Here is an 18,345-nt window from a genome sequence, read left to right on the forward strand (position 1 = left end):
TTTAGTATTATGGCTGGAGGCCCTAGGCTAGGATGATGTTTGGAGCCGGCTGGGCTTAGGGATGTGGCTGGCATGGGAACTGCATGCAAGTGTTAGGGATGGGGCCGCAAGCTAGGGTTCGTCTTGGGGCAACTAAGGGCCCCAGTTGAGGGTTGGGGATGGGGCCAACAGATGGCCGAGGGTGAGGGATGGGGCCAGCCAAAGTTCTGGTTCTGTATACCATGAAAAATAAAGGTAGAAAATAAGAACGGCCATACTGGGTCAGACCAATGGTCAGTCTAGCCCAGTGTCCTGTCTGCAGACAATGGCCAGCGCTAGACAGAACCAGGGCAATTATCAAGTGATCCATCCCATGTCATCCAGTGTCAGCTTCTGGCAGTCAGAGGTTTAGAGACACTGAGAGCAAGGAGTTGTGTCCCTGATCATCTTTGCTAATAGCCATTGATGGACCTGTACCCTGTAAACTTGTCTAATTCTTTTTTGAACCCTGTTATATTTTGGGCTTTCATAGCATCCCCGGGCATGAATTTCACAGGTTGACTATGCAGCGTGTGAAGTACTTCCTTACGTTTGTTTCAAATCTGCTGCCTATTAATTTTATTGGTTCTTGTGTTATGGGAATGAGTAAATAACACTTCCATATTCACTTTCTCTACACCAGTCATGATTTTGTAGCCCTCTATCATATACCCCTTAGTTGTCTCTCTTCTAAGATGAATAGTCCCCGTCTTTTTAATATCTCCGCAGGTGGAAGCTGTTCCATTCCCCTAATCATTTTGATTGCCCTTCTCTGTATTTCCTCCAATTCTAATGTATCTTTTTTCAGATGGGGGAAACCAGAACAGTACACAGTATTCAAGGTGTGGGCATACCATGGATTTATATAGTGGCGTTCCTCACATTGCTTTTTTGATTGCCACTGCACATAGATCAGCCTCCTCATTTTTACTGAAAAATTTCTGGGTTTTACAAAAGGTGGTATTCATTTTTTTTCTGATTTTCACCCTACTTTTGTATCATTCAAATATATAAAAAAATGTGTATTTGGAAAATATAATACATTGCATGAGCTATATGTATTATGATCATACATTAGTCTGTGTGTATATGCAAAGTTGCCTGTTGAAGTCAGACTATGTATTAGTCTAGAAGATACACGCAATAAACAAACTGGCATGCACACAAGCTCTGAGTGCGTGCACATCTGAACATACTGATGAATCTCAAGTCTACCACGTGCACATTTCAAGCTGTGAGATCGCAGTTTAAAGATTTGATACACTAAAATGGGAGGAAAATGAAAATCTGTATTAAAATACATTTCAGAACACAAGGAAGTATTCAAAAGTTTTTAAAAAAACAAAAACAGAAGAAAAGAATGAAGTTGAGTGTATGCCCTGCAAATGGTATGGCGCAATTATTAAATGTAAGTATTTATAGCCTAATAGTTCCAAGTCTACAACAGGAAAATCTTTATTCAAATGAAAAGTTTTATTTGGGGATTAGAGATATATTGTTCTCTAAAACTCAGGGGTGGGATTGTGTTCTGAGTTCTGTTTTAGTTCTGCAGCAAGCCACATGGATGAACGGAATTCAAAGCATTAATCTACTGAATACTTTTTTCCCCTGTCTTCCCGTCCACCAAAATAAACTCCAATATTTACCAGAAAAGTTAATAGTTGTTGTACTGATTTTCACCTGTTTTTGTTGTGGTGGTAATAAACACTGATAAATTCCTAGGAAAAATTAAATAAAATAAAAACTGAAAACAAAGGGCCCTACACATTGAGCAGATGTTTTCAGACAACTGTCCATGATGACTCCAAGATCTTTCTTGAGTGGTAATAGCTAATATAGATCCCATCATTTTGTATGTACAGCTGGGATTATGTTTACCAATGTGCCTTACTTTGCATTTATCAACATTGAATTTCATCTTCCATTTTGTTGCCCAGTCACCCAATTTTGTGAGATCCCTTTGCACTCAAATCTGGACTTATCTGTCTTTAGTAATTTTGTATGCTCTGCAGATTTTGCCACCTCACTGTTTACCATCTGGTCCTGGTGACTTATTACTGTTTAATTTATCAATTTGTTCCAAATCCTCCTCTGCTGCCCTCCCAAGGTGGGACAGTTCCTCATATTTGTCACCTAAAAAGAATGGCTCACATATGGCAATTTCCCTCACATTGACTACAGTGAAGACCAATACAAAGAATTAATTTAGCTTCTCCGCAACACCATTGTCTTCCTTGGGTGCCCTTGTAGCACCTTGATCATCCAATTGTGGAATAACCAGAGAGAGCAAATAAGCAACAGTATCATCTGATTCAAAAGGGTTTAAATCGTATAGGTATCTTGTCCAGAAAATGGCCAAATTAGGAAATAGAATGGTAAACAGGCCAATCATCTAACCCTCTAACCAGGAAAGGGTTATACAAATCATCACTCTGAGGAAGAGGAGGAACGTGGCATTTCTGCTGCTTTTGTATTCTGCTTCCAGGGGGCTGTTAAGATTTGTCTTTCATTGTTCAACCCGGTCAGAAGATATAAAGTACCTGTGCTGGGGCCCAGTAATGCACAGTTCTTAGCACTCTTAAATCAGTCCAACAAAACATATGCTGTAATATTTCTGCTCAATCATCATCGAGTGTTAAGCCCGTGCAGACATTAGTCCAGTGTGCATCTATGCATACAGGCACCTTTGTTCCTGTTGGCATTCTCAGCTTGCCGGCTGCGTGGTGGTGGTGTTTCATAAGAGTTTGCTTTACTGTTTGTTGTAAAGGTTTCAGAGTAACAGCCGTGTTAGTCTGTATTCGCAAAAAGAAAAGGAGTACTTGTGGCACCTTAGAGACTAACCAATTTATTTGAGTATGAGCTTTCGTGAGCTACAGCTCATTTCATCGGATGCATACCGTGGAAACTGCAGCAGACATTATATACACACCAGAGATCATGAAACAATACCTCCTCCCACCCCACTGTCCTGCTGGTAATAGCTTATCAAAAGTGATCATCAAGTTGAGCCATTTCCAGCACAAATCCAGGTTTTCTCACCCTCCACCCCCCCACACACAAACTCACTCTCCTGCTGGTAATAGCCCATCCAAAGTGACAACTCTCTTCACAATGTGCATGATAATCAAGGTGGGCCATTTCCTGCACAAATCCAGGTTCTCTCACCCCCTCACCCCCCCTACACACACAAACTCACTCTCCTGCTGGTAATAGCTCATCCAAAGTGACCACTCTCCCTACAATGTGCATGGTAATCAAGGTGGGCCATGTCCAGCACAAATCCAGGCTTTCTCACCCCCTCCCTTTTTTCTCGGACACACACACACACTCACTCACTCACTCACTCTCCTTGATTACCATGCACATTGTAGGGAGAGTGGTCACTTTGGATGAGCTATTACCAGCAGGAGAGTGAGTTTGTGTGTGTGGTTTTTGGAGGGGGGTGAGGGGGTCAGAGAACCTGGATTTGTGCAGGAAATGGCCCACCTTGATTATCATGCACATTGTGAAGAGAGTTGTCACTTTGGATGGGCTATCACCAGCAGGAGAGTGAGTTTGTGTGTGGGGGGGGTGGAGGGTGAGAAAACCTGGATTTGTGCTGGAAATGGCCCAACTTGATGATCACTTTAGATAAGCTATTACCAGCAGGACAGTGGGGTGGGAGGAGGTATTGTTTCATGATCTCTGTGTGTATATAATGTCTGCTGCAGTTTCCACGGTATGCATCCGATGAAATGAGCTGTAGCTCACGAAAGCTCATGCTCAAATAAATTGGTTAGTCTCTAAGGTGCCACAAGTACTCCTTTTCTTTTTGTTTGTTGTAAAGGATTTTGTAAGCAAACTGTTTGCTGTATAAATGGTTGTGTGTGTAGAATGCATTGTTGGTCCAAGCTATTAGCCTAGGTTAAAGGCCTTGCAGGCTTGTTTCCATTTGGATGAAAATTGGAAGGTAAAACTCAGGTATATTCTTGGCCTTACTGTGTTTAGGGAAAACCTACAGAAAATCCTGTTTCCCTGAACACAGTAGAAACAAACAGCAGGCAGTTTCCTTGCACTGAAATCCCTAAGTCTGCCGCTCCAGCACACTCTATGCCCAAGAAGTTCTGTCCCTCTGCTTTCTCTTACAGTCACTGTCACTGGGCCAATAGCTTCCCCTCCTCCTCCTCATGGCCTGGGATCACTATGCAGGTAGCCTGCCTCAGTTTCCCCTCTTGGGCTGTTCAAATAAAACTTCATCCAAGCCACCCTATTCCAGTCACACTCTCAACTCCAGTATGCACAGCCTACAACAAATATCCTAGCATTTGCAATTAGGGAAACCCCAGTTAACCCAACGTGGTTTAGCGCTGCCCTGGTCATATGGCCTAGTGCCTTGGGTCATAACCCCCAATGTCTGCAGCTGCTTTTACTGTATAAAGGGGCTTGACTGCTCATTCTGTTGAGCCTGAAAGAGAGTGCTTGGTACTCATTGGGTGTAATGAGGTCTGTGATTATCTCTGAATCCAAGACCAAATAGCTATTAGCACCTTTCAGTAATACACCATCTAGTATCAGTATTTTCCTACACATTTATTTGTAACAGAATATTATGATTAGCAAGTAACAGCTATTCTAAAGCAGACCTTTGCTGTTTCTTTTGATGGCATGACTCAAGCCAGATGGACAGGGCTGAGAGAGATCCTGAGTAAAGCAGACCATTTCAGCTATTTATGGCACGTACTAATATAGATGAAAATGCTTTCAGTGTCTGTTCTTTCCAGGAATCTAGTAGGCTGACTGAAATAGTGCAAAAAGAAATGAGGGGAATTAATTTAGAAGGCAATCTGCTTGCTTGAGTCAATAATCCAAGTTTTCCTCTCTTATCATGGTCTCGCCTGCAAGGTGGGAGCACTATATGGAAATGTGCTCTTAAAAAAGCCAACAAAGCCAGCAGTTTGATCCAGTGTTTTAGTGCTTTCCATATGTGTCTGTCCCACTATTTTAAAAACAGCAAAACAACCATACAATATTTTGGGTCAAGTTCTGCCCAGTCAAAATGGATGCAATGAAGTCTGAGTTGCAGGGATGCAATTGAAGGCAGAATTCGGCCCATCCAGTTTTTGGCCTAAAGTAATGTGTTGAGTAGCCCCCACAGTGCTTTGTAAGTAACAAGAGCCATGAAAAAGTCAAGGGCAGTTTCTAATGTGTTCATCTGTATTTACAGGAGCTTTGCCTATGGTTATGAGTGTCACTTGTGCAGTCATAGGCTGAGAGAAATGGAAAAGACAGCCACGCATTTCTAACATGCTAATGAGGCACAAAAACATATATTTGGTAGCCATTGCTTTCCATCCGTGATCTCCTTCAGGTACTCATCCAACTAAGTCCCACAGTGGTTGCAGAAAAGCCTCTCTTTGCAGGAATCAGCCCATCTAAACTAAAACCAAAAGTTGAGCATTTCTGATTTTTGACAGATTTGTCATCAGGGTCCTTGACAGTGTCATTAAGGATAACGTGAACATGCTCCCAGCATTTAATAGTCCATGACTCGGAGAGGTGCTGATTGCCAGTACCTCCACTGCCACTGATAACCTGCAGTTATATGAATTCTAGCCCCTCTTTGCAACTGCATTAAGGCACTGCTGTAGTTTATGTAAAAAAGTATTAATATGCACAGTAGGGCCTGACCCAGCAGGGTGCTGAGTACTCTCTGCTCACCCTGAGTTAAGTAGGATGTGAGGATGGTTACTCCACATCCTGTGAGCCGCTAAACATGTTTTAAAGATTCATATTTTGGGCATTTACAAGATGTTTAAAATACTACAAGTAATTGATCATATCAGGCCCAATCCTGCACCATTGAAATCAATAGGAATTTTACCATTGATCTCAGCGTGAGCAAGATCTGTCCCTTTACTCATGTTTTATTTGATCCCACTTGTTGTTACCCTGCACATTGCTTTTATATATAAACTCCAAAAATACACCTGAAACAGGTCAATTTAGGGGTTTTTAAACCTTTCCTTCGTTGTATGGTTGGGAAAGTGCTGCACTGTTGTTTTTCCTCCTTCAATTTGCCACAATAAATTAGCTCTAAGGTTAAGTCCTTGTGTGTCAAGTTGCTATTCAGAGGGACGTTTGAAAGCCAAGTTACTGAACCCTCAAAAATAGGGGTAAATAATGGAAATGCTGACACAGCCTTAATTATAGCTCCATAATTCTGCAAGAGGAGCTTGGAAAATGCATTTGTCTGGTTTGATTAGGTACAGCTGTTATCCTCTATTTAGAAGACAACAACACTGGCATACCGGAATGATTAGACCATGCTAAGTGTCTGGCCACAATAGTAGCAGGGTGCTGCTGGGTTTCTTAATTCCTAACAAAAAATAAATATTCAGTACCTCTCAGTCTACTAATGTTCTGATCCTGCACTCTTTGAAGACAGTGGAAAATTTGCCATCGACTTCAATGGGAGTAGTGTGAAGCCTTAAAGGCCAATTGTGGGATGCATAGTTAACAAAGAAAAGACAGTGGAAAATTCACTGTGCCAGAAAAGCCCAAACCAAGCTCCAGTGAGGCTTACGCTCACTGTCATTTCTCTCTCCTATCTCAATGCTTTCATTTACTAGAACATCTGTGAAGTTAACAGTCGCAACACCCTTTCCACTTCCCCCCTGTTCCATTCCTCCAGTCTGGCAGGTATGGAGGGACATTTGACTCAAACACCTAGCTCTGCTCCCTGTTCCAGGATCAATCTTGCTCTTTGATAAACTTGTGTAGGCCTATGTCACCGCCACAGATCACATGTGATTTTCAGCTCTGTGGATAGCTCTTGTGTAATCCAAAAGCAGGAGGAACCCTTGGAAAGATGGTTGAGAGAATCAGAGTAAACTGAAAATGGTATAGTAATTTTAAAAAAGATAGCATTAATATAGATTTTTGGCTCTGATTCAGCATGACAATCATTACTGGAAGTATTCATGTAAAGTTAGGCAGATTCTTAAGTCCTTTGCTGAATTAGTGGTGTTCTGGCCTCTCCTCTATCACATGCATATATGCTGGGGGATGCAGAGGAGGGTGACAAACAGCAAGCAGCACTACGTTATCCTCCACTGCACAGATGCACTGCCTTTATGAGCCCTGTACATGGTAAAGAGGCCATTGAGCAATGGGAGAATCAGGCCTAGTGCAGCTGCATTGTCAGCCTCCATAATATCCTTTGGTGCAGACAGCATGAGGCTGGAATAAATGTGAAAGCAATGTCATTAATACTTTTCCAACAGGAATGCTCATGTAGAAGAGTTTTGTGCTTTGAGGTATTTAATTGGTTGTACTTCTTGGCAGGGGTAAATTATAAATCATTTAAATTAGCAGCCGTCACAGCCAGCTCCTGGCGCACATTCTTTGGCCTCATACCTACAGCAGCATTGCAGTGATATTAGGATAGCTGGTAAGTTTTGCACTGGGCAGCAGTGCAGAAGCCATTTAAAGTAAGCTCTAAATGAAAAGGAGATGAAAACGTTACCAGAGACCCTCTCCTCTGACAGGAGTGGCTGTAAATATCAACAAGAGCCCAGCTCATAACTGAGATTTATTTACATTCCCCTTCCTCTGAAAACAATATTTATTGTTTTTGTGTGGTAGCACCTAGAGACCTCAGCTAAGCTTGGGGGTCACGTTGCACTAAGAACTGTACAAACCTGTAAATAGTACAGAGCTTGGAGTGGGAAAGAGGCACAGTAGCAAGTCAATGAAACAAACAAGCAGGTGTGGGGAGGAGGGGGAACAGCAATAATAGGGAGTTTCAGTGTTTGATTTATGACTGTAAAATTATTCTTGTTCATTTCAGCACCTGGTATTTGTAGGCCAGGCTTGACATGAGTAACTGGTCATGGGTGAGGCGTCGTTTCTTGGGAGACAGGATTAGGTAGCTAAATGGATCAGCAGGCTGGAAACAGACTGTTTGTACTAGCTCGGATAAGGGGGAACACCCAGGGAACCATTTACAATGAACAAGATCCCAATGGATAAGATAAGCCCCTAGAACATTACATGAGATAGAGAGTATGTCATGCATGGACAATGGAGGCTGTGCAGGGATTGGTTCCTACAAAATAAGAAAGCCAATCCCAAAATGTGTAATGCAGTATGTAGTAAAAGTAATGTAATGTGTAAATGTATAGAAAAGAAGTTGCTGTGTAACATTAGGTGTGTGGTATGCCCTATAGCCACCCCCTGTATTTGAGTCTGATCAACTCAGCACAACTTTGCTGTATGCCAGATAAAGGAACCTGGACTCAGACTGAATTCCTGAAGAGCCAAGTGGAAGAAGTCTCAAGGAAATGCCAAAATAGTGGTGCCATGACTCGGCTGCCATTTGTCTGGAGCAGGTAAAGTAACTTCAGTGATGAGCCCAGAGCAAACCAAGGTTCCACCTGTCTGGAGGAGGTTAAGTATACACCCCTTAGTCTGAGGGTTGCTACCTAAGAATAAGGGAAATGGCACTGGAAGGGTTTAAGGGTTTAAATATGAGGAAGTTAGTACCGCCCTGGAGAAGTGGGTTAAATCTAAGGGTGGCCCCTATGGACTCCCTAAAGAAGTATTAGGGGGAGACTGGGACTGAGTGTAAAAGGAACTCCAGAGAGCGGTATTAGATTAAAAGAATGTTTGCGGCGCACAGCAGAGAGCTGTTGAATGCCATAAATGATTGGCAGAGCTCAGCAAAGTCTGTTGAATGTGACTGAAATTCTCAAAAAATAGGACCCATTGGCAGCCATGGGAAAAATAGTATCGAGGTTTTTTTTTAATCCAAAGGCAAAGAAAGCCCAAATCAAGGCAGCAGTTTCACCAGGATTATTTCTGGTGGCTAAAACGTTACAAACAAAACATGCCACCTTGAAGGATGGATGCAAAAAGCTTGAAGAGCAAATCAAAGTTGTAGAGGGGGAAAGACACTAAATAGAAGAGTTTCCTGAAAGGGCAGGGAGAGCACAATGTCTGTTACCTATCTTCATAAATCCAAAGTAAAAACCAGGCGTCCTTCAAGGACTTTATTTAGAGAGTACAGCTTTGCAGGCAAAGTGAACTAAGTTAAGAAATAATTGCAAAACCCATCAAAGATAAGCTTAGAACCGCCAAGAAAAAATCAGTTGAGATACTTCGGAAGTCAGAGTTATGGTCCCAGAATTTAGTAGCTTGTGTGAGGTCTTGGGAAGTGTCTTCTGAAAAAATGAAAAACTTAAGTGACTATTTAGGAAAAGGTATGTGTGGTTAAAAGGACCATAAAAGGAGCTTTTGCACAAATTAACACAGCAGAGCTTGGAGGGGACTATATAGGCCGGGGCAATGGAAGTAATAAAGTGTTAAAAAGTATATAAAAGTGTTGGTTTGTTTTTTTAAAAGAATTCTTGGTTTAATAATCAAACCCAGTTATGGCAGTATAACATACCTGGTAAAATCCTTAATAATCAAACAAACTGTGCAAAGGAGAGATCAGATGGTGACATCTACTACCACTATGCTCTTTTCCCTGAGATGCCTTGACAGCCATTCTGAAGGAAATGTGCCCTTCCTAATACATGTGTCTGTAAATAACCAGTTGTGCTGGCTGCTGCAAGTACAGCAACAATCTCATTTAAATTGTTTGACTATGAACAATTTAATTAAAATCACTGACCAAAAAAATAGTTTTTGTATGGTTTCACTGCTTCCAAATGCACTAGTAAAACGTGACCTATCATAGTGACCTATTATATAAATTATAGTGATAAATAAATAAAACAGCAGCTAACATTGCCTGTCAAAAAAGTTTAAGTATAAAAATAAGCCTACTGAAGTCTCAAATAACTAAAATACAAAAGAAAAAGGAAAAATGGCAGTAAAACAAAACATTGCTTTAAAAAACAAAAAAAACACAACAATTATCAAAGCCCAGGTCAAAAAAAGTGATATTGTCTGTAAAAACCTTATTGAAAGCTTAAGTATAAAAAATACAAATTTTAATTTTAAAAAGTAGGCAGCTTAAATATGTCATTGGCTCATTATTGCAAAAAAAAAGTTTCTAAAGTATAAAACCATTTAAAAATAAGTTCAAAGGTTCAGCTGGCATGTCTAAGCCAAAGAAGTTTATAATTTTTATGTGGTCTCTTTTAATAACCTGTTGCAGCATAGGAAGGGACTGCAACATTTTTAAAAAAGCTATTTTAAAAACTGTAAAAAGTATGTGTAAAATAAATTGGCTTTTAAAAAAATCCACTGAAAATCCATCCAAATCTTTCATTCAAGGTTGCAGAACTGACACAGATGCTCCTTGGGCAGCAGCCAACGTCTCCTGGTAGTCTTAACTGTGTTAGATAACCCTTTGAATGTCTCAATGCTTTTACAAAGTTTAACATTTTTAACATTTAAATTATAAATGTTAAACATAAATTAATACATAAAAATAGGGACTAAACAGGCAGCCAGAACCAGGATAGTGGGAAGAGACCCTGAATCCCCTTTTCAGTAATAAAGCAACAGCTGAAGAAGCTGGGGAAAAAATACCCACAACATGTGTGCATAAGGATTACTCATGGGTAAAAGAGTTGCAGGATTGGGCCCTAGAGATGGATTGGAGCTGCAGGTCTAGATCGGAACTTCCTCAAAGGCTAGGGAAGTCTGGATGCGGGAGGGCTAGGTTTGGCCTATCTGTAGTCAGATAACCCCAGGAAAGCTTGACAATAAAATATCTTTCTTCTACCAATTTTTACTGTTTTATTTTAGGACAGTTGAGAGCTGAGTAGAGAGAGAAGAGAGAGGTTGGCAACATTTACACCTGAGGACATGGCTGCTCTGAAGTATGTGATGCCCATGAAGTGGTTGATTTTTAAAGCTTGTGGCTTTCAGAAGTTATTAGGCAACAGTGCCCTGCCCTCAGGTTGTGTTTGCCCAATGAGTATTCTGAAGACTTAATAGTGCTATCTCGTATTTAATCAACTGACTGTATTGTCAGTTGATGAACAGTGTTTATAGAGATGTGGAATAAGCCAGAACTTTCTTGTCCATATAGTTGGATTTAGCTCATCACAAAGTTAGCTAATTTTTCTGCCTTGTCTCTAGAGACCTTTGGTTCTAAACACAACAGCAGGGAAGTGTTGTGACCATTCTTTGCATTTCTCATTTGTTACCTTGTTTACTTCAGGAATTGGTTTTGATGGGCTGTACCTGCAGGTAGTATCTTCCCAAAGAAATTTTGGCTTCATCATAGAACTGTGAACACCCATGTTGGTAAATGGACCTAATTTGTGCACACACAAACAAAAACCAGGTTCTTGTTGTTAAAAATGGCTAGCATTAAATTAATGCTATGTGAATATTCTGCAAATTTTGCAAAGAAAACATAATTAAAATTATCTTTTCCAGCTCTCCTCTAATTAAATGAATAGGTTTTTTCTGTACTGCTTACTTTGCAGACATAAAGGCATATTAAATTATTGCATTAATACTCTGTCTTGTTCTCATTTTACCCAGTCACACCGTTGAAGATCTTTCATTCATATGAACTGAAAAGGCTTCATTGGCTTTGTTCTTTAATTAAACTTTTGATTGCACAGGCCTTTGAGATTACTGATGGTTTATTTTAGGTGCATTCGTTCTCCTTTGGCTGCAGATGAAGGAGCTGCCAGCTGAAAGTAGATGGGACTGGGAAGAAGCCTTCTCTTTAATTGAATTGTCATTAATTCTTGCACAGAAAGGACAGGTTCATAAATTCAGTTTACATGGGAGGACTGATCAATAGGGCTCCACCATCCTCTCCCTTCAAGAGTTTAGCTCTGGGCTGAAAAAGGCAATAGACAGCTATTGGAGCAGGTAAGGTAGTGGCTGTGTTGTTTTTTGCCCGTAATGATTAGTTGGATTTTTGACATTTACTTAATTAATATAGCATCAAATGTGGATTTTTTGAAGTCCCAGTTTATTCCCTGAAATAAAAATACTGATATACCCCACCATAACGGATCAAAAGACTGAAGCTTGCAGTGGTGTTAAGGGTCATGGTTGTGGAACAATTTATTTGGGCCAGATCCTGCAAAACTTTCAGTCCCACTGGGGTACCTCACCTAAGTAAGGGTCTGCAAGATTGGGGGTTCTGTTGTGTTTGCCTGAAGCTAATGGAATTTAAAAATAGAAATACCCCTAAAATAAATATACTTTCTAGTCTATGCACAGCAGTTCTGCTGTTGGAACAGAAATTTCAGGCAAGATATAAATATGGATCATGTAAAACACACATCCAGTTCAGTCTCTTCTGTAACATCATTGCATGGAAAAAACTGGCTTGTAAAAAAGGTTATGGGATAACTGTGGTGGCTGGGTCTATGAATCACTTTTAATATGCATTTTAACCATACCAGTGAACAGCAGATGCAATAAGATAAAGGGGAAAGATCTCTGTTTAGCATTCATTGCCCTTTGGGTGATAGATAGGGGGCTTAACTGTATGAAACCCCCAAACCTTGCCAAACCACTGTATCAAGGGGCTGATCCAAAGCCCATTAAGCATGATTGGAAGCTTTCCATTGACTTCTGCAGGGTTTGGATCAAGCCCAAACAGAGTGGCTGGGGAAGTAAACCATTTGACTGAGGAGCTTCACTGAATGTAATGCAGGGGCTGGGGAAAGACTTTAGGCAAACCTAGTGCTGTTTTTTTATTAACCACTCAAATAATTTCACCATTTCATTTTCAAAGGGCCTGATCCTTCTCCCACTGTAACTAAGGGGAGTTTTGCCATGAATTTCAGTAGGACTGCGCCGTTAATGAAAACAAAGCAAAATCTCAGCACTTGTGCCTTGATGGGGCCTGGCTGGCTGGCTGACTTCGGCTGGGAGCTGTTAGGCAGACTGAAGATCAGATGTTACCTTTTGAGTTTCCAGTGACAACTTCAGTAATAACTAGTGATGATAATGAACTAAATCCACCTAAGCCATGTAGTGACGAAAAGGCCCCTTTGTGTTTAAATGCAAACATCTCCGTATTCACCTTATTTATGGGGGTGGACATGTTTTCTGTAGCAGTATTTTGCCTGATTTGTTTTTGCTCTCTTTGACACATTAGAATGTCCCTTTGGCACCAGGTTTAGCTCAGGAATAGTTTATCTAGCTCAGGCAGGATAGGCTTAAACTGCTTGTTCCATAAAAGTAAAGGGGGTTGTTCACAAAACTATCTTGAGGTGTGGGATCATATTGTAATATTAATTTTAAGCAGAATTCCCCATTAAAAGAAATTGGGAGAAAACTGATGGGAGGCATTGAAAGAGTTAACTGTAGGTTGCACAGAGGCCTGGTCTACACTGAAAAATTATATTAACCTAGCTACAGTTGCTCAGAGCTGTGAAAAATTTCACGCTCAGCGTGCTGTAGTTAGGTCAACCTAACCCACAGGGTAGATGTAGCTAGGTCAACAGAATTTTTCCCCCTCGACCTAATTGCTACCTCTTGGAGAGGCGGGTTAATTCCAGAGATGAAAACCCCCTTCCATCAACGTAGGAAGCATCTGTGCTATGGCCCTACAGCGGCACAGCTGTAGCTGTAGTGCAGATGTAGCCTCACTTGCTGTATTACTTCGGAGCTATGCTGTCTTCAGTAAAGTAGTTGCCGCTGTTGGCACCGTGTGCTCCCTGTTCCAGCCTATATCGCAGTGGGTCAGGTGGCCTGATATGGCCTATTCATAAAAATGTTGGCAAGGTTTTTTTAAAAAAAATTTGTATTATTATTTAAACATTTCCTCTGCAGCGTGGGAAGCTCCCACGGTGTTTTTTGACCAGCTACCTAATTTGGACCCTGATCTTGTAAAGGGATCTGCCACTGCAGACCCTTATGCTCATCAGGAGTCCTAGTACAAGGATTCTTCTGCAGAATCAGGATCTTAAATGATAAACTCCTTTGGGTCTGTCTACTCTGCAGAATGAAGGTACAAGCGTAGCATGGGTAGTCATGCCCATGTTAGCTTTAATCTATGGGTAACAATAGCAGCGTAGATTGTGGTGGCAGGGGCTTCAACACTGGCTAGAAACCATAGTACATAACCAGGGACCAGTGGAGGGCTTGCTCTCTGGTTGTTAGCCCAGGCTGAAGACTGCGCTACCAAATTCACACTGCTATTGTTACCCGTGTTAGATAGATTAAAGCTAACCTGGGCATGCCTGCCTGTGCTACAATCACCCCTTCCCTTTGCCGTGTAGAGATATCCCTTCTGGCATGAACCATGTCTTCCCCTGTGACTTGCCCAGTGCTGAGAAAGTTAACAATAATTAACTAACACATAATCATATCAGCCAAAGGTGAAATGGCCCGGTCCAAAATTAGTGTAATGCAAAAACTGAACTGCAAAATGGTGGTAAGTAAACTAGACTGGGAGTTTCCCTATCTTGATGTCTGTGTCTGGTTGTCAGTAATGAGGGATGCTGTTTCTGGTTCAGTTTACAATATCTCACTTTCCTCCTCCTTGTTATTATCATCTAAAATGCCTTTTGGTGTCTGCTAACAAAAACAGAATCCCCAACACCATGGTTTTAATAGCTAATATGCATGGTGGGGGCATCTGATCCACTGCTTGAGTTAAATATAACCCTGTCTAGTGTAAGGAGAAGATTTAATGGGAAATGGTTGGCATTCTTTCTTCCTAAAGGCACAGAGAGACAGAAGGAGAGCGAGCGCGAGAGAGACATACAAACACACACTCTCACACACACAGAGAAAGGGGAAGAGAGAGCAAGCAAGACAGATATAGAGAAGACAGTGGAGAGAGAGAGAGAGATCCCCAGAGCAGACCTGCATCTCTAAGTTGGAATTTTACAGAGTGCAGCCAGCATGGTTGTCTTCAGTTTAATAGCTTTGGGATTTTATCTTCAGCTTTTTTTCTGCTGTGTTCTATCTCACACTTCGTTCATAGACAGCGTCTTCCCCGTTTCCTCAGGTAAATGATGATGTTGCTTTAAGTCTTTTTGTTATTTTTATTGACTGGATCTTTCCTATCCAGCCCAACTTTCACATGTTCTAGCAACTGAGGGAGTGGGAGGAACAGTGCTTGATTGCACATTTAGCAGTTCCCAGAATAGGTGGCTGGTAATTTTTCACTGAAAACTTGTTTTGCTACACACCGTGATTTTTTTAAAAATTGTTATTATTGCTTTCCCTGTTCATAATAACAGACCAGCGCCTCAGCTGGTGTAAATCAGTGTGGCTCAATTGACTTCTACGGTGCTACACCAGTTTACACCAGGTAAGGATCCAGCCCAATGAGTATATTAGTTGCATGTCTGCATGTTTCTTTCTATTTTGGATGAGCTTAGGTAGATTAGTGCAAGGGAAAGAAAATGAGTCCTGATGTATAGCTGCTTCTATAAATATATCCCTGACCTCGTCCAATGCTGCTGGACTCCAACTGGATGTTAGCAGAATAAACATCATCTGGCTCTGGCTGTGACACTAACAAATACTCAGATGACTTTCATAGCAAACAAGAGCCCACTGCATGGAAAAACCCTGACAGGCAAAAGGCAAAACAGATTAATTGTCAGCTGAGCCAGGGCACTGGAAATCCCATTTAATAGGTTTTACCGTTCTAATCAGCTAGGCTTTCCTTTGCCCACTAGAAGGTGAGGGGAAAGTTGAGGAGAACTATGATTATGGCTCTTCTTTGAGTTACTTTAGCTTCCTCTTTATATGGCAAGTGTCTATCTTTTTTTCTCTCTTTCCCGCTATTATGAATGTGTAAACAGAGATGGCCCCCCTACTAAAAGCTTGGATTCAGCCAGTCTACATTTGGGTCTGTTTAAAACTGGATCCCGGTTTTGCAGCTTGAGCTTGGCTGGATCCCAAGATTCCGTCTCTGTTCCTAACACAATGTAAGTTACCCAAAAGGTGCAAATTTAAAACCTGCAGATAAAATCACTTTTGAAGATATATTGTCTCCTATTTATTTTAAATCTCACTGGTGAAATAAAAGAACAGATAGATTATAGTCAAAACATTTAAGAGGGAAAAGTGACTAAGAAGCAAGTGCATGGTGATAGACTTCTTAGCCATACAATATTAACTGCCTGGGAGATTTCCTTTAGGTTTTTTTATTCTTTAAAAATCTGCTATTAGTTTCAATGAGAAACTAATTGCATTTGCTTGAGGCAGGTGCTGCACAAGCTTCTTCTCACAGCTTTGTCAATATCCATGCACTTAAGTCGTGATCTGTTTGGATATTCCACATGAAAATCTCTCCTTAGCAGGAACTGCTGCTCAGAGATGGGAGGTGCTGAGATTTAAAAAAATGTCCCTTTAGGGATCAGATTAAAACTACCACATTCATTTTTTCACTTGGGATCCAATTTCTTTCTTTCTTTTCTTTTCTTTTTTTGTCAGCCAGATTTAAATGCAGAACTATCCCATCAGTCCACAGCACGCATTTAGCTCCTATGATTTGAACTCCTCATTCATAAAAACATATCATCATTCATGTATTAATATTTTGCTGGCAACAAATATAATGGGGGGAACCCTTTGGGAAAGTCCTGTAGCACTTGATAGGGATAGAACCAATAAGGTTCTATAGAAATGTAACTGGTTTCTATGGTAAATTACTCTTAAAAGAGAATTTATATCCTTTGTGTAGTTGTGTAGAATTTATATCCTTTATATCCTTTGTGTAGTTTTGTTTTTTTTTAAATCCTATAGAATTCTGTAAGGAGGCAAATAATTTTCCATTAAATTCTATGGGATAGTTTATACACCTCTAGAAATGTTATTATTTTTATTCAATTGTGTATGATTTTTCCATAAGGGAAATGTTAGTGTTGAGCTACTTTTTATATCAGAAAGCCCCCTATTTATATCTTATATAGGCCAAATCATATTGGACTGTTATGTAGTATACATGTTATTAGTCCTGAGAAATTATTTTGTTTATCTAAATGCTTAAAATCTCACATTGTTCCATTGGTGCAGGAGGGGTGAGTTTGTGCCAACAATGGGGGCACTGAAACTGCTGAGTCTGTAAAACTGCAACAGCATGAAGTCTGAGATGGAAATCAGTATTCACAAGAAAATTCAGAGTCATAAGCGCTATTCACCTGTTTTACGTAAACATTGCCACACATATAGAGCTGAGCCCTGCCCATGGAGCATATGGCTTTGGGAATAAGTGGGGACAGTATATAGCACTTGAGAGTGACAGACTAATCTGCTGGCCCTAACATCATGTCCTAAGAGGAGCATGGTCTGCCCCCTGTAGCTCTGAAACTGGCGTGCTGTCAACAGAGAGTACTGGCTGTTCACAGGTGGAGACAAGCTTTGCTCCTAGGAGTTCAGAGGAGCAGCAAAATATTTTCCATGGTGCATCCCCTCTGGCTTGCCTACGAGGAATCCTGGCCAACAGGATTCCCAAAGCAGAAGCTATATCAGGAAGTGCCTCTGTTCCCCTTCCCTGCGCCATCCAGCCTGGGTCTTCTAGTAAAAGTCTCAGAAAAGGGTGTGTTTTGTTGCATACATTTAAATGGAATATAGGGGCCCAGTGATAACCTACTCACTGTCCAGCGCCAAACAGCATTAAACGAGGTTCGGGGTTTGGCATACAGCAACCTCAACCTGCTTAGTGCCATGGCAAACACACCATTAAACATTCTTTCAACCTTTTATTAAAGATACAGAAAAGAAGGAGAAACAGTTAAAGCATTTGAAATGTAAAGTATTAAATAAGGTTTTCAATCACAGCCCTTGTTCCCTTTCCCTTTAGCTGGAAAGAGTTTTTGAAAGAAAAATCCCTTTTTTGACAGTCTCTGAGATGGTACCAAAACTGGTAGTAAATCTGGGGAAAAGAGAAGCAGTTAGCTGAGATGGGCCGGAGCTGTTGCTGTAGTTAAAAGTCCAATCCCATTTCATCCCAGTTGGTGTTTGGGATTCAGCTGGAGCTGGCAGAAGTGGCAATGTCATCTGGGGCCTCTCTCTGGCCAGGTCTGGTCAGAACATTTCTCAGGAGCAGGCCTGGTGGCGCAGGTGGTGGTGGACGTGGCAGTCATGATGGTGAAGCTCACTCCAGTAGCCATTTTTTTGCCCCTAAGTCTTTCTTTAAGGACCCACAAAGGGAGTGATGGGTGGAATAGCCCATCCCCTCATTATTTTGTCCACCAATTAGGCCTAGTTTCCAACATACCAATTTTGGCTCACTGATTTCTGGTTCCACACTTCTCTTGTTTAGCAGACATAATCTTAACACACAGTCCTTGAGTGATGGCTGTAGGTCTTTTTGTTTGGATTAGTTCAATCTTTCTGTCTCTTTTTCATACCATTCATCACCATTGGTTGTTACAGGTTATTGTGACATCT

The 18,345-nt window shown here is 41.0% G+C and overlaps 1 protein-coding gene across 1 annotated transcript in view; it reads left to right on the top strand.

Annotated features, from left to right (window-relative positions):
• Positions 1–14,841: 14,841 nt before the first annotated feature.
• Positions 14,842–18,345, top strand: part of COLQ (collagen like tail subunit of asymmetric acetylcholinesterase) — a 65,618-nt gene continuing 62,114 nt past the window's right edge. Inside the window, exon 1 of the mRNA XM_073329527.1 lies at positions 14,842–14,947. Coding sequence (XP_073185628.1) covers positions 14,842–14,947 — 106 coding nt within the window. The remainder of the gene's footprint in view (positions 14,948–18,345) is intronic.

The sequence above is a fragment of the Lepidochelys kempii genome, chromosome 2 (genome assembly GCF_965140265.1).
Source record: "Lepidochelys kempii isolate rLepKem1 chromosome 2, rLepKem1.hap2, whole genome shotgun sequence".
NCBI classification, from domain to species: Eukaryota; Metazoa; Chordata; order Testudines; family Cheloniidae; genus Lepidochelys; species Lepidochelys kempii.